Raw genomic sequence first — 20,877 nt, 5'->3', positions numbered from 1 at the left:
TTTGCCATTTCTAAAGTTTCATATGAGTGAAAAATAGATTATAGTTACAAGAAATCAATATGCCTTTGAAACAAATATTTTAAAAAATCGATTCTATTTTGAACTTCCTTTTAAGTCGAAAATCGAAAATTTATTAAGCGAAATCAAAAATTGAAAATTGATTTCAGTTTTCAATATTGAGAAACTCATGAGACTTAAGTGAATTTCTCTAGATGTATTTTCTCAGTCTTCCACAGCTTTCGAAGTACGTGTTTATCTGGCCTAATGAAAGGTCAGAAACTCCATTTTACAAATTTACTTTGTGAGCGCCATTTGGGGAAAGAACAATTTCCCCGCAGGTTAAATGGGCTAAATTTTGAGGATGGAAAGCCCATTTTGGAAATTATTGAGCCCTTTTATGGGATAGAAAAGCCCGCTGAGGGGTTAAATAAGGCCCATTCGGGAAATGTGAACAGCAGAAGTTCTTTCGTCTGTAAAGTACCGAAACTGAATTTGAGCTACGGTTATTATATTATAACAACGTTCTGCTAGAAATAGTAATCCATTTGATGAAAAGGGTCGTTTGCACAATTTCAGAATCACTCCTTGCAATGGTCAGCCGTGTCTGAGAGAATATGATAAACACTCTCAAGTAGTTAGTAATCAAGTAAAACAAAATGCAAAAGGACCGAGAGGTATTTAATTAAGAAAAAGGCTATAGGATCTACGAAAAAAAAAAAAAAAAAGCTGGACGCAAGCTGAAGTGAATTTTCAGAAAATCCACTCCTAAATTGTAAGTTATGTAACATATGAACGCAGATGTGACTGTTTTACCAACTTTGTAAATTTGGTGACTGTTTTCACCAGCTGAGTAAATCTATCAGTTGCATATAGGGATTCAATTCATCAATAGCACATATTGGTGTTTAGCACCTTGGGGACAACCGGTCATGCATGTTTTATTAAAAGCAATACAGAACATTCCTGGAATGGTTATTTAACTAACATGTCACAGCAAGTTACAAGAGGCGATGCACTAATTTCAGAACCCTACGAAAGCTTTCCTGAGTTAACTTGATTAGGATTAGCTCACCACGACAACAACACAGAGCAACATGTTGACTTAAGGTCATGTGAATTAAGTACACTAAAGAGATACAAGGTAAAAAAGCTCGTCAATCACCGATAACTAAGATACCAAGTAAGAACCAAACAAGTATAACAATTTATTATCAACGAAGACGTATTATCCATATATAACTGGTTTGTGTTCATTAGTTTGTGTAGGTAGTCGCATGGGGCCTTGTAAAATTAAAGATTATCACTTGTGTTTGCTGAATTTGCTGAAATTTCCCGAATCGCGCAGCGACAAGGGCAATTTGCGCAAATTCTGAAAACACAAGTGATGTTCCTTTTTTAATTCTACGAGGACCCACTGTGATTAAATGTAGATGAAATAGAGAGAAAAATAACTGAATTTCTGAATGCGCTCTTGAGTAATCTGTCATAGGGAGTCATTTAATGTTGACAAAGAATTAATCACCGCAAACGCCACAGGACACTGACAACAAGGCCTACCAACAAACTTTAAACTTTGAAAATATAATGTTAGTGCTTTTTCAAACAAAGTTAAAGCGTTCTAAACGCTTTTCTGATCACTCAGAATCTGATTCTTCGATGAAGATACGCTTGTATCCTCACCTTACGTGTGTATCAGTTGTGCTCTTCTGAACGGCATCATTCCCGGTGATGTTCAAGTGACGCTACATGAGTGATTGAAATTGTAAATTATAATGGCCGGGAGTACACAAAGTTGCAGGATAAAGGTGTTCTTTACCATTGGAGTTTTCTTGTACCAAACGCTTGAAACTGGCTTATCGGTGACAGCGAGGTAAAATGGATCGCTTTTCTTCATTTCGCTTGGTCGCTGCTCCAGATATCGTTTGAACAACATGACTGGGCACCTTTCCTCATTCCCCGTGGCAAGCATTTTGAGGTGATTAATTAGTCTGGTTTTCACGCTAAGTCCTTCCATCCTCGTCTTGATTAGTTGGACCTTCGGCAAACGTTCCTAGTGAACTTTGACATTCCCGCTCTACTCTCAATCTGTTTTTGTCCTTTGGAGCTTCAAGCCATCTCCTTGCCTAGCTACATACCTATCATCTTTTCCGACACAATCCTACTTAATACTGATGCGATATCATCATCTCCAAAGCACTCTATTACCTATTACCCAAAACTAGACACGTTCAGATTGCGCACCTGTTTTTCATTCATTTGGAATTACTTTTAATTTATTATTAGCAACTGCCAAATCAAAACTGAAATATAGCTAATACAGTCTGGTTGTCAGAGCAAACAGAAAAATGCTGCGTTATGTTTAGAGTACTCATCGCTTTTTTTTTTTTTTTTTTTTTTCCTAGTTTAAATGATTCTCTTGAAACAGTCCGCCAATAAGCTGTTTTTCATTCATATGGAATTAACTCTTGATTTATTATTAGTAACTGTTATATTGACCAAAAGGGAGATCAAAACTGGAATAAAGCTAATACAGTCTGGTTGTCAAAGCAAACAGAAAACGCTGCGTTGTGTGTAGAGTACCCATCGCTTTTTTTTCCTAGTTTAAATGATTTCGTTGAAATAGTGATGAATTCTACTTCGGTTTTGAAAACATGATATCAGCACGAGTCAAAATTTCGACAAAGCTATTCAAATCCAAGTTTTTATGAAGCAGCAATCGGGTTTACCCGTACGGAGCTATAGTTTACTTCAAACTAACACAGAGACTAACACTTTGTCGTTACAAAACAAGTCTTCAGTAGACCAAACAGCTGAGAGTCACAAGCTAGTGTTCATTAAAACGAAGCTGAGAATAGAGAAACTAACTTCCTTGCGCTGGAAAAATTGATTTACCTAGCTAGTTAGATAATACCACCAATAACACTCCAATAACAATTAAGGACGCTGGATTCTTCCTCCCTCCCTCCCTCACTTTCATTTCAAAAACATTTCCAAAGTCTTTACTATCGAGCACTTTCAAGCTATAGAGAGGAAGCACTATAGAAATGACGACAGCACTCAACAAGCAAAAATAAAAGTAAAAAAACAAAAAAATAGTTGAAGTTTTTTCTTCCTGCTTCCGTCACCTCCTGACACTTCTAATACCAGACCATTGGCAAGGTTGTGTGTGTGTGTTTTCATTTTTTTATTTTGGATTCTGAGTGAAAAATAATGTAAGAAAAAAAAAATAACAAGAAGATGAAAGTTATGCTTTTTTGTGAGCATATAATAATTAACAATTAAAGAGGCCTCAACTGTGCTCTGTTCTGTTGTAAAGCACGCAGGAGGCGGTAGAGCACGAGAGAAGTGTAGGGGGAAAGACGAGAGTGTTTCTCCTTACTTCTTGAGTGATGTACCGCTTCCTTAGTGCTTTGCAACAGAACAGAGCACAGCCCAGGCCCCGTTATTTGTTTTATGATGAAGAATCCCGACAAATTCATCTGAGTTTTGAAACCAAACTTTAAACGAATAAAAGGGGCGTCAGCGTGCATCTGTTCTCTGATAAAGCGCGCTAAATTAAAATAAGCCAATAGCAATCCTTGTTAGAATATTTCAAATAGTTTGATTTGGTAACGAGACAACAGCTGCCAATCACAAACTGAACTTTACTGAGCTAGGCTTTCGGTTTCGAATGGCTTTCGAGTGAAGAACGATCGCCTCAAGGTAAATCACTATTTAGTATAATTTTTTAAATAAGGATCTAGATATTTTTAGTCCGGAGGAATCCGGCCGCATTGTGGCTCATGAAAACGTGCTTTTTTCCTTGGAAATTACGAAACAAGCAGCTCAAAGCTTGCGGATGAAAATTCGAAATGCTGAGTTATATTTGAAAGAAGCTACATTTTAATTACGGTTTGCAGCAAGATTGCCCGAACTAGCGTCAAAGTTGGACTGCTCCAAACTGCTCCCACTGGTACTACTCCGAGTATATATACAGGAGAAAATATCAGAGAAAGCTTTCAACTGATCACTCGTCGGGTGAACGTTGATACGAAATTGTTGAGGTTCACTTCGCTAAGATGACTGGAGATCGCTAGTAAGCAAACGAGCGTTACTACGTACACTGCATGTAAGTGTTTGAGCATTTCTACAAAAATAAAGATTCTCGTCATAAACAGCGACAGCTCAATTGGCGTTTTCTGTTATTGTTTTACTTCTTAAGTATAGTTTTCTGCCTTTGTAACAAATAATTTATAATGTCTTTTATAGAAGCATTCGCTAAGTTGATAATTTGCTTATTTCGCTAGATGTTTTGTCGGAATCTAGCAAAACTTGTTATTTTAGCACAGTTTTAACACTTCTTTTTTTAACAATGGTCTCCTTGCAGCCATATTTACTGCGGAAAAATAGCTCGTTTCCATTGCGTTTGTCTGAGTCACGGGGGATGTTTAATTCGGGTCCAATTTGTCAAAATTCCAAAGCAAAAATTTGAAAGCCAGCTAACCGTCACCAATCCGAGCATCTGCCGTATGCTAAAGCACGCTGTTTCAGCCAATCAGAGCGCGCGTTATATTTTATGGAGTAGTAACATCGTTAAGATGAAACAAACTGTGTTTCTGGAAAACGTGCTTTCATTGTTCATCACTATCTTAAAAAAAGAAAAGAGGAGTACAAATTTGCTGAAAGTTATAGGTCAATATTACTCGATCACGTTTGTCGTGAAAAACAACGTTTTCCCAATTCTGTCCCACTTCGAAAATCAAAAAATATAATAATAACTTACACTATTCCAGGCATACAACACGTGCTTATCTCCTGCCAATATTATCCTCAAGTAACACGAGAAATGAACATAAATACCTTGCGATAGTTACCTCCGCATTAACAAGTTATCCGGAGTTTGAAAACCTCCTATTTCTAACCTTCGCGAGAAAAGTAGGTTCAAAATCCAACTGAAACACATTGATATTACACACTGAAATATTTTTTCCGGAAATGATGTAATTTCGAACGGATTTAGTGGGCCTGATGCTTTGAGTGGCACCATAAGAACGCAGGAAAATTGTCATACTTTAGAAGGAAGTAACAGTATTTCAACTCTGCGCCGAGCCAATCGAAATTAATATATCTTTTTCCGTGAGCTTAGCCAGCAAGACTAACGACAATAATATATTGCTTGAGCGTTGAACTGTAATCAACAAATACTTACGAAGAAGATCAGAATATTACGTAAGCTTGACATTCGCTCTTAAAAGTATTCAGATATTAACATGTTAAAAAAGCAATGACAAACGTCCTCAGCGTATTTTGGGGCATATGTAGCGGGTTGTTAGGTCAGAAGTTAACAATAAACGAATCATGACGCTGTTGTTTTATTGCTATGGTGAATAAGTGTTGTGGACTTCAGCAGAAGATTCTGTCGGAAAACACCCACTTTGATCTTAAAAATACTAGATGATCAATACTATTTACCAATATTAGCAACCACAAACATTCTCGCACTGTCGCTAAGGATTTCAAATTCCATCCGCTTCGCCTATAAATTGTGGACTCTAGAAGTTTATGTTATTACTGTGCAGCTAAAGAAAGGAACGAGGACCAGATAAGCTAGAAGTTAAGATGAGTTCAAAACTGTTGGTTATCCTATGTCTCCTGGTTGTATCAGGACAGCTTTGGGCTGCTCCTTTTCCTCAGGAAGTTGGTAAGTTGTAAAAAGATTTTGTCATTGCGTTTTGAAATGTCCCTACGCGCAATGAATACTTAAACCTGAAAAATGTTTTTGACAAACATCATACCCCCAGGCTTTTTTTATGATACGTTGTGTTTAGAAATGAAACGTATACTACATCAACAAAACTAAAGATATTTACTGTTTTAATACGATTAACTAAATTGATTTTAGGTATTGGACACGTTGAAAGTCCGGCAAGGTTTAAATTCAGCGAACATTTCTTTGTAGTATTTGAGTTAGTAGCAAGTCGTTTGAAGCCCTTTCTTTCGCGCATATAGTTTTGCAGTGCTTAAAAAGTTTGGCTAATGGAAAACGTCTTGTTCTCAGTAATTCAGAACATTTTAATTGAAACTCTTAGAGAAACTACCACAATACGTTATAAATGTTATTTAAAAATCACATGCCAACAGAGAGCAACATGGTAGTATTGATCTGCTTAGTTTTAAAAGCAAATCAGCTAATAAACAATCGAACTTTCAATAAATTTAATTTAATGACAAATTCAAAAACAGCAAGCTCCAATCCTTTAATGGCTTAAGAAAGACTTCGATGAAATTATGGTAAACTAGAATGTTCTGTCGCCGGTTGTATGAATATCCCTGTTGATTAAAGGGTAATGTATAACGAGCAAATTTCACATTTCATTTGTCTTTTCATGATATCATCAAACAGCTTAAGTAAAAACAGAGCCATAATGACGAAAACCCGCTGCCTCGGGACAGACAGGCCATTAAAAATTTAACAATTTTTTTTTTTTTTCTAATTTTCCTGTACTAGCTCTAGACCAGCTTTTCACATAAGCATAGGTTTTGCGACACCTCATTTTTTCAGAATTAAGTGGGCTTACAAGAGACCACTTACTTGTAAACCCACACCCTTTCCAGCTAGAAAATGTGTTTCCGTTTACTGACGTCACTTCAACAATATTATCGCATTTCCTGTGGCGTTTTTGCTGTATTTAGATCAAAAACAGCCTTCGAGGTTTGGGTGTCCAAACAATGGAACAGAAAATGTTTTTATATAAACAAATTTCGTTTGTGCTTTGAGAAGCTGAGGTTTCAATTACCTCGATTAAATGTAAGCATACTGTTAACTGAAGGCGCACGTGACGAAAACAAAGCTAGTCCTATAATTTAAGTTAGTGAACTTTCGTGTTCGTTAGAGGATCCTAAGATTTAGGGCTCTGTTTCAGCCCACCGTGAATATTGTAAATTAATCATGATAACCAACAAACACAACTTAATCACGTGTATAATGACTTAAGTGACACCAAGAGCAAATAAACTTTTTGTTGTTAACTTTTACAAGTTAAACAATATATTAAAAATTCAATAATTTTTATAGAATTAGAGGGAGAGGAAAGTGGGGAAGAGGAAAGTGGAGAAGAAGAAGAAGAAGAGGAAAGTGGAGAAGAAGAAGAAGAAGAAGAGGAGGAGGAGGAGGAGGAAGAAGAAGAAGAAGAAGAAGAGGAAGAAGAGGAAGAAGAAGAAGAGGAAGAAGAGGAGGAGGAAGAGGAAGAGGAAGACGATGACGACGATGATGACGATGATGATGACGACGACGATGATGACGATGATGATGATTAGGAGGAGGATGATGACGACGACTGAGTTAAACTACCTAAAGTCTACATGCGAATATGCATATGAAAATCAGTGGACACGTGCATAAATCAGGATAATGAATACGAAAAGGAACTGTCTTGCACTCTCCAACGAAACCCGCAGATATCACAAGTCGATGACTTACTGCATTAGGCACGTGAAGTTAAATTATTGTCTGATTGGTTAGCTATTTTTTAAGATGAAATTGAAAAAGAAATAAATAAATGTCAAGACTAGTATGTACGAGTAAATTGAGTTTGTCATTTCTACTATACAGCTATATCAATCCTTGCAAGGGGGCAGAAGAGCATAAACAGTGCTATTTCTACGTGTCTATTTCCGGTCCCTACGCTCCACGCTTTGCACTCGTGAATCGTGCTTCGTGCTCTTCTCCATTAAACCCCCTGTTTTATTAGGCACCAGTCTGGATTTTGTTTTGCTCGTCCAGAAACTCCTCCCTAAAGTCGACAAAAATTTGGTTTATGGCAAAACGTCCTGTCGAAAAGCATCAACTCATCTTACTTTCCTAGAGTCTATTAGTAAATTCCAACAGAAAATATTCATAATATCGTTTAGCAAAGTATCGTGCAGTACACCCATAAGCAAGCTTACGTCAACTTCATTCTGATACTTTCTTCACAACTTCGTTAAATAACCTTCACCCTAAATCTTTCAGTAAGCCTACCCTATAGTTTCCTCAAAATTTGATCTCCCAGTGGCCGATTAAGAGGGTGGGAGTTAAATTGGGTCGCTAGACACCCCAAATCTCAGAGAAATAAGTCAAATTTTAAACAGAAAAGATTGTGAGTATAAAGGAAAAAATAAAAATAAGGCCTCTGGGCAGGTACTTCATTGTAATTTCATGTGGCATTGCTAGTATTTCTTGTGTAACAGTTTTCAATTAGGTTCCAGTTCTCAAATTGCAACATTCTGAAGGCATGCAACATTAATTTTGCAACATTTTGGAGGATGCAACATTGATTTGGCAACATTTTGGAGGCATGCAACACTGATTTTGCAGCCCCAGGACACCAGAGGCGCCATCTAACCTGGTACCCAGGCGACGTGGTGCCTCGTGCCAGCAAATGCTTATTTCACCTTCGCATCTCAATCGGGAGAAAAAAAACATTATTTCTTTCTGTCTACGCTGATAGTAAATTAAACCTTCTCTTGCTATGTACTGGTGACCATAGCAGGGTCCTTCAATGACAACAATTTTCAATATTCTTCTAATTGAATACAAGTCAAAATATATTCCTGGCAATGATTTCTAGAAAATGTCGAATTAAATTCGTGAATTTATTTGTAACACTGGGTTTACCATAATTTTTATGTATATTTTTGGGAAGTGTTTAATTACTTTTCAAAGTGATCTGGCCTTTCAAATCAATGCAAACCTATTCATGCACGGTCCTACCAGTGGCTCTCAATCAATCTTGAAATTCGAAGCTCCAGGCCTAGGTTCAGTTCGAATGCACATTTGATTTTTATAAGAGACCTATCAGTTAACGAATTAAATAGAAAGGAGCAGAGGTCCAGGTCGGCTATTAATTATAAATGTAACCCTCTTCATCCGGCCGTTTTTGGTCTTTCTTGGAGCCTCAAGGTTCAGGTTTCTTGGAGCTTGAAGGAAACTGAAGGTTCAGAAGTCAACGTCTCTTGAATTCTACTGACAACATATTTTTTTGGTTAACATTTGATTTTAATGTGTCGTGATTGCGACGACATCTGTTTTATCAAATAGACCACTCGAAAGATTCATATGGAACTTCATCCGGGGACTCGGGTGGCGTATTTTCCATATCCTCACATGAAGATATTAATGACTTAACTGATGTCATGTTTGACCCTTAAACTGTACTTAAATATGTTAGTGTATAATCGAAACAGCTTCGGATCTTCCTTAAAATTCTTTCGTAATCGCCGGTTATCTTGGGATATCTTCGGTAATCTTCAGACATTTTCGAAAAATGTTCAGAAATGTTCCTGTGGCCAAAGCACAATTTTTGGATGACCTTCAAAAATCTTCCAAAAGTGGTCGGAAATCTTCGGGAAATAGTAAAAAAAACGTCGTTATCGGTATGTTTATATAATAAACAAAATAATACATGGTTGCTTGTGGGTATGGAATATCTCTTCACCTTTCGGCGTTATATCTCCATATATCTGTATATTTCAACTTTACGCGCGCCCATATATTATTCTCCATATATGTCATTGCCAAACCGTCTCTTATCAATATTTCCACCAAACGCCAAAATATAAACTCAAAAACTGCAACATGGTTGAGAAGACCGCGATTTCTGGTTAAATATTTGTTTGTTATTAGTGGCCTGAGCTTTAAATTTACCACTCTCATTAAGTAACGTTGAAGAACGGGTCTAGGGAACAGTAGTAGCTCAGCTCCTATAGGAAAATGTTTTATATCATCAAAATTTGAGGAAACGAAATTTTTGATTCTGACTTTTTAAAATTAGTAAACTTTTACTGATGAATTAGTTACAAGTTTTTACTTAATTTGATGGATTGTTAGTAAATTAGGGGCATGAAATGCAGATCCAATCAGAAAACAATAATCATAACGAATAAGTGGAGAAAAAATAAATACACAAATAACGGCTGCCCCTTTAAAAATGTTAAACAAACATCACTAACGTCAAAATATTTGCCATTAATTCCGTTAAATATCCTTCGAATTTAGCGGTTGCAATGTACGTCTAAAATAGGCCAATTTGGACATATTTGAATTCTCACTTGGCGCCTAGGCTTAGGGGAATAAAACAAAAGAAATCATTTATACGTCCTCTAAATTCGATGTGAAAATATATCGAAATGTGTCATTCCCGTGTTTTACCTCTGTTTCAAAACGAGTCCTAGTGCACAAAATTTCATATCGAAATGGTTTATCTGCAAGACAATGAACGCGCAAGAAAAACTCATTTCGTTATGAAAATTAAAGTTGCGCACCGAGACTCGTTTTGAAAATGAGGTGAGAGCCGCGGTCCCTCCCGGTTTGTTAGAAACATTTTGCTGTTGTTGTTTTGATTGAACAAAAATCGAATTGAAAGCAGCAATAAACTTCGGCAGGATGTCTTCAGTGGGGGAACACGAGATTATTTTGTAAATTATGGGTTAGCTGGCAAGTAATTTATAAGCTTGACAGTATAAAAAGCGAACGATATTAGTTCCGATTTACCACTCATAAGCCCAGCAAATCAATATATAAAATACTGCAAAGCAACACCCCAGCCCCAGAAAACAATAATATATCATGGAGGCGCCAGAATGGCAGCGTCTTTCTAGAAGTTGGTCGAAACATTTCTGAAACAATATTTGTGCAATGTAGTTAAACGCCGCCTTTTGAATTTTATGTTCGCACAATATAACAGTTTTTAGAAAGAGAATATAAACCTAGGAATAATACAGGTGCAAAAAGAACGAGATAAAAAGGGAAGTAATTCAATTATATATTATATAACTATATAATCAATTATATAATTATACATTCAATCGTACGCTGCGAAATGTATCATGCTGCCTCAGAGCTGGTCGCTTCAGGACCATTGACGTCCCGTCTGGCGTAGAAATGTCACTTGGATAACTGATTTTAGGGTCATCCTTTCCCTCTCAATACACTTAACTGATTGCTATGAAATTAACTTTTATTAGCCAAGAAACAGCAACCATCGTACAATGCTCTACACTTCACTGTCGCTCTTTAATTTGCTCTCTACCACAAGTGCTTTTTTAGTAAAGTAAATTGTGCTATTAAGATTAATAAATATTTTGCATTATCAGTGTTTCAGAAAAAAAAAAATTGTAGTAAAGGCTTTAAGAGTATTTTCTGTGCTGAACCTGTTCCTTAGCCGCTTGTCCATTCCCGCATGTTTGCTTCTTAGTAACCAGTCTCTTTCACTGCTATTTGCGGAACTTACCTTAACTTACCTTAACAAAACAAATAAATATACGTGTATCAGCTTCTTGATTTCTGTTAACCGCCATTCGCACATTTTGTACTCGGCGATCATTATCGGGTACTAGAAGCCACCAACTGACCGCTGAATAACAACATTTTGTAAACCCTCATATAGGATTATTAACTCCCAGATTTCTTTCTCGCGTTTGTATTGTATTGTATTGTATCGTATTGCGTCAATCACTTCATTTCAAATGCCCAGGGAAATTTCGACAAATTCGTTGGAAGTAAGACATAAATAACAGCCTATACGGTTGTCGATTTTTCTAGAACTTTATTTCCTTGGCCTGCAGACTGCCTTGCAGACAGTTTATATCTTACAATCACAACTAAATAAAATGGTTAACGGTGTGTGGTTTTGCTTTGTTGTGTGATATAGTAACACCGTCTCTGAGGCGACAGTCGGTTGAACAGTCAGGATGCATATGATAACATTTGGAAAATCGAAGAGGCATTTAACTGTGCGCCACACCTCTGGCTTAGAGAGAAAATCTTACTAAGAAAGTCTAATTCCTTAAGAAAGAAAGACAGAGAATTTAACCAAAAAGTACCATGAACAAGAGCACTTACTAATGTGCTTATCTTTAAACGCTTGAGCTGCTAACATCCTACAGAAAAAATATATCACTTGCGATCCAATACGACATCGATTGGAACATGCCATTTTAATTTGTTCTTTGTAATTGGATAGTCGTCTTTGTAGTATCGTTTGTTTGCGGTAATCATACTTTGTTTTGTGGTGTTTGAATAATGTGAAACAAATATGTGTTCATTATAGTAATCGACCGCTAGTATTTCTCGGTCGTGTTTTTAACTCTCCAAGACCATTATCAAGAATAAACCTCAGATACAAAGCCGAAAAAGCTATTGGCTAACATCTTCTTAGACACCCTTCAATGCTTTTACAGAGACAATCTAAGCGCTTGGAAAGGAATATTGCCCTCTTGGACACGGAATTCACAGTATTTCCGATACACCACTGTTATTCTAAAAATTAGCCAATAAGAAACAGCTTAAGCCTTTTCCCTAGCGTCCACTAAGCAAGCAACAACATGAGTAATATTAACTGTTATTTGCATGTGTAAAGTGAGAAAAATACACATACAGGAAATTTTTGCGTGATGGGTAAAATGCGCTTGAAATATTCATTAAGGCCGACTACTTTGGTTTTTCTAAATCCCCACGCACACCTTTTGAATGTTTGACCGTTCTACATGTAATATTGTACTGCACGGCTTATCAGCTGATATTGGAGCCCCACATGTTATCGCGTTGTTGTTTTGGATAATTTATTACCAGTGCCTTGGTCCATAAATTGTTGGGCAACAATCACTGTTCGAAGAACCGCTGTGGAAGGAGGATCAAGCTGCAGAAGATGACATCAAAAACCTCGATTTTTGTGTGCCTTTTGGCTCTTGTGGGACAGTTGTCTGGTGTTCCTTTGCCTAAGAAAAATGGTAAGTTGTATAAGTGAAATATTTTTTTACCCTTAATTGACACCAAATGCAAGTTACAAAATTAGTGTCTACAGTTAATACGTTTCTGCACGACAAAATTTTCAAAAAAAAAATCGTTGCATGGTGAAAACATAGCTCACTTGCGAATAATTTTAGCAAATAATGTTTTGTTTTCTAAAGAGACTGATTTCTTATTGGTGGCTTCCACTGCTCTGCAAGAAATACAAAAGGATTTCGCTTCCCAGTAACAAACGATATCTTCCGCTCTAAATGGCACGTTGTCCAAATAGTGTCACGTTATAGTGTAAAATGCAGTTACCAATTCTTCCTGATGTTATAAAATATATAAGGCAGCAATACTGATATACGGTACAAGACGTCGATGTTGATGCAAGAAAGAGACAACATAACAGGTTAAGAAAATTACTTTTTCTTGAAAGAATGCTAAGATACTAGTTCAGACAATACAAAGCGTAATACAAATAATACAAAGCGTGATGGTTTCGACAAGTCGGCGATACACCCTGAACAATTATTCCGGCAAGCAATAAATACACGCTGAACCAACATTTTCAAGAAAATTTGACCATCGAGTCAACGGAGACTACTACATAGCAGTCCTTCTTTACTGATGACACACCCAATCAACTTTTCTTCGAGAAATGTCCTTGACGGGTATCATTTCGATTCATGACACTGATCGTGACTCTCGCTGAGTTTTTACCATTACGTTGTTCGCATTTACACTCGCTTTCCTGTCAGTAAGCTAAAAATCGCAGTTTTAAGTGAAATAATTTTGAAAGTAGACCGGCCGATGCATCATACCGTAATAACGCCATTTGGTCAAAAGATCAACGCCCTACAGTTAACAGCTAATTACACCAGGTCACGTTGTACACTTCTATCACACAAATATCACGCGTTAGAATTCAATTGATTCAAATGGTAATGTTCTCTAGTAAAATTATACGCACTGAATTTCGGAAAAAAAGGTGATTTGCAATGTTTCTTATTTGGTTTTGTTTTTGTTTTGTTTTGTTTTTGTTTTTGTTTTTGTTTTTTTGTTTTTGTTTTTTCTCTCAATAAACACCGTGAAATTAAACGTATTTATCGTAAGTCTCTCGCCAAGGGTTAAATATGCCAGAATTAAAGCATAAGGGAAGTTTGGTTTCACCGAACCGAAATCTTCAAAGTTCTTACATGATCCATGATTCAGTGAAAAAAACGAAAAGCTCCATGCTCAAAGTGGAAGTTTATAGCATTGCACTTCATGGAAGATTTTGTGGGAAAATTTAACATCAACAATCAATATATAGTAGTACTCAATCTTTGGTTTTCTTTGTAATATATTTTTCTCGTGTCTTCAAATTTATACTGCCTCAATATTTTATATTTCGCCTTTATATTTTCACCTTATACTATTCGATTTAACTTATGGTTTTAAGTTCAAACATTATGCCTCTTTTTTGTATGTATAGGTCGTGCAAAAACGATATCATTCTTACATAAAAGTAGGAAACAATATCAGAGACAAAGACATTTAGAGGGATGGTTAGCACACGTACACTGAATTCTTATACCGTATTTCCTATAGACTACTATAACCTGCTAGAGCTGGCAAAATTCTTCGATGAAAAAGGTGAGTCTTTCATAACCTATCAGCTTACGTTAATTGTATTCGTAACAAAGTCTTCTTGAAACGATTGTTTCCTTAGTTGTTTATAGCTAAGCTCCTGTGCGCCGAAGCCGTGTAAGCGGAGCCCAATTGCTTGGAAAATTTGGTAACCCATCGAGCTAAAAAGAATTGGTTGTCACGTGATTGTCCGTCCTTTCCTACATCCCTTCATGTACTGTTGAGTGAAAATGTCACTCTGCAATAACCTTGTTCCCAGGACCTTTCCTTATAGATTTTTAATATGTAGCTTTGGCCTGTGGCCTATATAACGCGCGCTCTGATTGGCTAAGAGCGAGATCTGCAGCCGTAATTCCCACGGGCCGATTACGGTTTATGCAAATTGGGAACAGCCCGGCTCTGAAATTCCGCTGACTAGTATCACTTGACCATATCCCGGGCTCATCTCAAAACAGCCTCCCAGGTACAGGTCTTTGATTTTATCGCAGGCTCAAACCACGTTAACATATTGTAATCAGGAGCTCAACTTTTAGCCTTTGCTAAATTTATGTAGTAAGTTGACCTTTCAAAGACGTGTACTGAATTCTTATACCGTATTTTCGACAGACCATGACATTCATAAAATGCTAGATCTGGCAAGAATCTTCGATGAAAAAGGTAAAGATTTTTTTCACAACTTCTCAGCATGCTTGCTTTCAATTCTAATCAAAATTTCTTGGAAGAATTGTCTGCTTTCAATTTGCTTCTGAAGAGAACTTTCTCTTGATCGCAAAATGTACGTCATTTATTCCTTCGAGAACTCTCGGAAAGCAAGTAGCAAAGCTAAAACTATAGCGTGTGTAATTATTAATAACTTTGTTTGCCACTTGTCCAGTACGCACATAACCAGAGGGAGTTTTGCAACTCAGGGGCTTCAGGCTAGTCTTGACGAGACAACTCTCCACGATGTCATGGCAACCGTGCCCCGACATGTGCATTTTGAACTTTTTGTCACAATTACTTTCTTTAGTAACGTCTTACTTTAGTACTTGTTTAATTCTGGATTATTATTTTATAGTGGAAGAGGAAGGCGGAGAAGACAGCAAAGACGAAATCAACGATCGCGATGAGGATGAAGAGGAAGGCGAAGAAGAAGGTGAAGGTGAAGAAGAGAGTGGAGAGGAAGGTGAGGAAGAAATTGACGATCGTGATGAAGGTGAAGAGGAAGGTGAGGAGGAAGGTGAAGAGGAAGGTGAAGGTGAAGAAGATAGCGGAGAGGAGGGTGAAGAGGAAATCGACGATCGTGATGAAGGTGAAGAGGAAGGTGAAGAGGAAGGTGAAGAGGAAGGTGAAGAGGAAGGTGAAGAGGAAGGTGAAGAGGAAGGTGAAGAGGAAGGTGGAGAGGACAGCGGAGAGGAAGGTGAAGAAGAAATCGACGATCGTGATGAAGGTGAAGAGGAAGGTGAAGAGGAAGGGGAAGGGGAAGGGGAAGGGGGAGGTGAAGAGGAAGGTGAAGAGGAAAGTGGAGAGGACAGCGGAGAGGAAGGTGAAGAAGAAATCGACGATCGTGATGAAGGTGAAGAGGAAGGTGAAGAGGAAGGGGAAGGGGAAGGGGAAGGGGGAGGTGAAGAGGAAGGTGAAGAGGAAAGTGGAGAGGACAGCGGAGAGGAAGGTGAAGAAGAAATCGACGATCGTGATGAAGGTGAAGAGAAAGGTGGAGAGGACAGCAGAGGGAAAGGTGAAGAAGAAATCGACGATCGTGATGAAGGTGAAGAAGACAGCGAAGAGGAAGCCGAAGAGGAAATCGACGATCGTGATGAAGGGGAAAAACCTGAAACTGAACTGTCTGAAATAGATGATACCTTTGACGATTATCTCAAAGAAATATACGATATGTACCATGACTTTCACCACTATAAAAAATAGCTTAGTGTAATTATAAAGTGGAGGACTATACCGACCTAGTCTGAGACTAAGACTCCACAATGCCCTCTATGTATAAAATATTTTACAACTTTCATGGGGAAAAACGCAAATTGTTTAAGGCGTAGAAGTTGCAACAAAGGTGGTATAATTAAACTGGCAGTTTTGTTTGATCATAATTATTTAGTGTGCATTAACGACCGCAATCAGAGTTTTGATTGGATAGTTGGCTATGTAATGGCTTTCGGCAATCTTGAAAATGGAATGAATGTGTGGGCGTCATTCGGCGCCACATTAATAAAAACTAACCTTAACTAGGATTATAGAACTGAATTTAAGCTTTTTAGTAATTTCAGCAACACGTGTAATTCGTTTTCATTTTAAAACAAGTGTGCCTTTCATCTGCTTCCCAACTTTTCATTTATGTATTTTTGCAACCACTCTACAGTAAACTTTGGTGTCAAAGTACATTTTACCTTGAATGTAGATGGCTTTTTCCGGGCATTAGGGCCGTGAAGCCGCAAACACCAGAGATTGGAATCCTTGAAAAGCATATTTTTGTGTATCTTAAATATATTATTTTGTAATTGACTGTGTCAGCTAGTTAGTTACCAAGTTAGTTTACGTGCGAATCGACATTGTAGGACTAAAGGATGTTTCAGCGTGGTTAAATAAAATTTTGTCATCATATCTTAACTCATCTTTTTTTTCTTAACCCTCTTCCTGTACCCACGACTTCTCCCTCCCAGTGATTTACTCTGTAGTTTTGAATTTTATAATGGTCGTTATTCGCCCCACACAATAATTTATGTGTTAATCATATCTTAACGTCATTTGCTGTAGATTTGCCTATGCAACCCTATGCTTAAACAACAATCCTTTGCATAAGTGGCGCCTAAATTTGAACAACAATATTTTATACATCCTTAGCCTCTTACTTATGTTTCCAGACACATGTTTTTCACATGAATGTGACGCTTAGGATTTATAAGTATTGTTATTCAAATGTAACGGCCATTTATGCAAAGGATCTATTGTGCTTACTTTTTTTCGTTGGTGAGCCTGTGGGGTGCTGCCACACATGTATTCAACTAATAGTATTCAAGCGTATGTGTTGTGTAAAACATCCAAAACTGTTACTTTACTGATCAGCACATGTCAATCATGCAATTATAACGCAACATTGATGCCATACATTTCAAACTGTCCACCATCTTGGACCCACCAGCTAAAATTCTTTTTTTTTTCTTTTTTTCAAATAATATACCTTTCCCGCATTCCACTTCAGTGCGTTCGAACAATAGCACCAGAGCAAGGTTGGGGTGGACATTTTCATACATTTGCTGTACTTCTGTTCACCCTGACCGCGACTCGGCACCATTGTTTGTTGGAATGCTGGAAAGGCCTATTGCAACACCAAATTTTTGCATATTAGTTTCAAGGAAAATCGCAACGTTTGACCGCTATAGCTATAGCTCTACTTTGAATGCTATTTTTAAATCAGCTGCAAGTATGTCAATTAAAGGGAGCAGAAACGGAAATGCAACTGGTATACGTAGAAATTTTGTGACAGCTGTTAAATAAATCTTTAGGATATTGTATTCAAACTAGATATTTTTTAACCTATTGCTTTCAAATGTAATAACTCATATTTGAGTACTTTTTAGACGTTGATTTCCTGCAGTTTCAAGTGACTCGAGCTTAGCGACTGCTAATGTTTCTGAGTCCTTCATTCTCACTGACTGAAGTGTCTGAGCAGAATTACTGTGATATTTTCGAGTACAGAAGAGCTTCATATGACATAGAACTCACTGTACTCGGCTTAAGGAGGCTGGCAACAGTTTCCAGCACGTTTCTAACAGCTATACTTTTATCGATCAATACTACCACTGTTTAACAAGATATCCTACAATAATGGTGTCAGACAAATACCCAGACATTGGTAATCAAGTAGCAAAAATCAACCCTTAATTTTAGCTTTTAGCGCTTCTAACTCAAAAACGAGCCCAGTGACGCCCATTTTGTTATTATCGAATTGCGATAAGTATGATAGGATGCAACTTAACGAAGGTTTGAAAATGCTAGGTGGACCTGAACCCTCATTACAGAAACTTTTAATCTTTGTAAAAAGTTGCATCTTATCATGCTTATCGCAATTCGATAATAAACAAACTTGGGGTCACTAAGCTCGTTCTTGTGTTGTAAGCGCTTTTAGCTCAAATTGAGGGTGTTTTTAGCAGGTCATAGGTAGCTATGGTAACCTATTGTGCCAAGAAAATGACACCAGCATGTTCACCAATGACTGGGAAGTTATTTATTATCATGATTCTGCCATCAAACGACATAGAGTGGTAAAAATATTACATCGAAATCTACATGAACGTCTTGGAAAGTGCTGGAAACTGTTTTAAACTTATTTTTAACATTTAACAACTTAAACTTAATCTAGGGGACGTCACAGCTTGATAAATTTAATATGTTGGTAGATAAAGGTATCTGAACAAACGTTTTCAAGCCAATTGCCATTTATATATGCTGGATGTCTTTTGCTCAGTTTTAAACATCAAGTAACAGCTATTAGTATCACCCAACTAGTGGACTAATGCAAATCCTACATTTTAATTGGCTACGCTACTAGAGGTCTATTAGTAATAGCCCTCGAGTAGCGAAATTGGCGCAATCGAGCGTGATGCTTTTCCCAAATAAATATTTCTTCAACTTGCATTTGCTAACTTTATTATTGTCTTTTCTGTCCGACTTGTTGGGTGATACTAAAACAATTAGACCCTTCGCCCTCAAGGGCCACGGTTCAATAGCCCATTCGGCTTCGCCTCATGGACTATTGACTCGCAGCCCGCAATTGTTAATTAGAACCACCATACTGACGCAGTAGACCTACGTCACCAGTAAGAAATTTTCGTTTCGAATGTTACACCTCCCTCACCCCCTCGCATCGACTGGAGAACAGAACTAATCTGGGTGCATGTGACGTCATAAACAACAAAAATATATCACCTTGTAGAGCGAGCTCATGTTACCTGTAAAACACGAAAAAGCAACATTCTGATACGTATTGTATCGAACATCTCTACTCCTCCCTCTCCTAACCATGGGGAGTGGGGGAAGGGGCTCCTCGATCCATGGAAGATGCTTGTGCACATGAGGTTTAAAACAACCTAAAAAAAAGTGTTTTATGTATAATACCCCCTACTGTACTTTATTTTTAGTCTTCTCTGTTTATCATTTTTCAGTTTTTGTTAATGCATGGTAGTTTCGATGTAAATGGTTTAGTTTAATACCCTAGAGGGAAAGGACGCCATCTTGGATTTGGATGTCTGAGGGCAAGCGAGGAATTGACCATTATCGCATCCTCGGTAATGAACTGGAACTAGCTTGCAATGGAGGCTCATGTAGGGGGAATATCATTAAAAATAGATAATCACCATTTGCATTCGAAAAGACTCCACGCATTAACCTACTATTGCAAGCTAGTTACTTTTATTTTCATGTGTCGTTAATAACTGCTTGCTTAGTTTAGTTTTCTATAGGTGTCTCAATTACATCTGTCGCCCATTGTGGGCCTTGTGCAAGTCCTTTGTGTCATTTACTTTTTAATTAATTTTTCTTTATTATTACCTATTTTTGTTAATTAGTATCAACTCTTACTTATACTAAAACCACAATCCGTTCGACCAAATCCTTCAAATTTTTCGTGTTTTAGGGAATTTTCGGTTCACCTAAACGAAGGCCCGTGACGGCCATTGTCAACGACTACCTTTAACATAACTTTGGAAATTAATCAAGCAGGAACGAAAAATCTCTGCAAAATTTATGGCCGTCTGAAATTGCCGAATTTCGATGGTCTCCATGCATGTTTTTCCTCCATTTTGAAAAATTCGTCATCATGAAGCATTGCCTTATATTGTCTCACAGACATGTCAGCTAAAATGATCAGAAACGAACAGCAAAATCATTGGGCATGCATTATATTTCAAATAAAGGGAAAAAAGCCGGTATTTCAAATAAAAGGGAAAAAAGGCCGGTTTTTGGTGCACCTGAGTTTAACTCACCCTGCATCTGTTTTTACATATAGTTTGATAAGTGCTCGAAATTCGCTCGATATTTCCACGTGAACTAGCCATCGCTGACGCCTTGACTTCGGCTCCATTTAGCGTAAGAATCTGCTTAAGGTATTAAAGTCATTTTCCCTCTCCTTACTAAACAACAGCGATGATTTTTCAAGACAAGAAAAGTGAAGCTCCAACCATAAAGAACTAGCCGCCATGTTTACCTCGAGAGGCAAACCGATGACCACACTCAGAGCGTGGTCCTGTTGGCTCCTGTGCGTTTTTGATGGGTTTTTAGGCCCAGCGTGATTAGGGTTTAATAGATTGTGCTGGTATAATTTTTGGCATTATTCGTCAACACGAGCATACTTTTCATCGATTTTCTGAAAAAAGAACTGCTAGCATAATTTACACATTTAGCCTGTTTTGCTGCACAAAATTGTCGTTTATTGATCATGCAACCAATTGTTTTGGCCCGATATCAGTGTTAAAGGCAAATTTAAATAACAAAAAATATATTTTTTTTTT

General features: G+C 37.4%; 2 protein-coding genes across 2 annotated transcripts; both read left to right on the top strand.

Annotated features, from left to right (window-relative positions):
* Positions 1-5,525: 5,525 nt before the first annotated feature.
* Positions 5,526-8,580, top strand: LOC145482902 (uncharacterized). Its single transcript, XM_081461553.1, has 2 exons — positions 5,526-5,680; positions 7,055-8,580. Exons 1-2 carry the CDS (start codon positions 5,599-5,601, stop codon positions 7,294-7,296), a joined length of 324 nt encoding a protein of 107 aa, XP_081317679.1. The 5' UTR covers positions 5,526-5,598; the 3' UTR covers positions 7,297-8,580.
* Positions 8,581-12,251: 3,671 nt separating this feature from the next.
* LOC145482833 (uncharacterized) lies at positions 12,252-16,973 on the top strand. Its single transcript, XM_081461472.1, has 4 exons — positions 12,252-12,747; positions 14,342-14,386; positions 14,987-15,037; positions 15,438-16,973. The coding sequence occupies exons 1-4, from the start codon at positions 12,666-12,668 to the stop codon at positions 16,283-16,285; spliced, it is 1,026 nt and encodes a 341-aa protein (XP_081317598.1). The 5' UTR covers positions 12,252-12,665; the 3' UTR covers positions 16,286-16,973.
* The last annotated feature ends 3,904 nt before the right edge of the window (positions 16,974-20,877 follow it).

Source organism: Orbicella franksi, chromosome 3 (genome assembly GCF_964199315.1).
Source record: "Orbicella franksi chromosome 3, jaOrbFran1.1, whole genome shotgun sequence".
Lineage (NCBI taxonomy): Eukaryota > Metazoa > Cnidaria > Anthozoa > Scleractinia > Merulinidae > Orbicella > Orbicella franksi.
The sequence above is the reverse complement of the archived record's forward strand: the minus strand, read 5'-3'. Positions and strand labels throughout refer to the sequence as shown.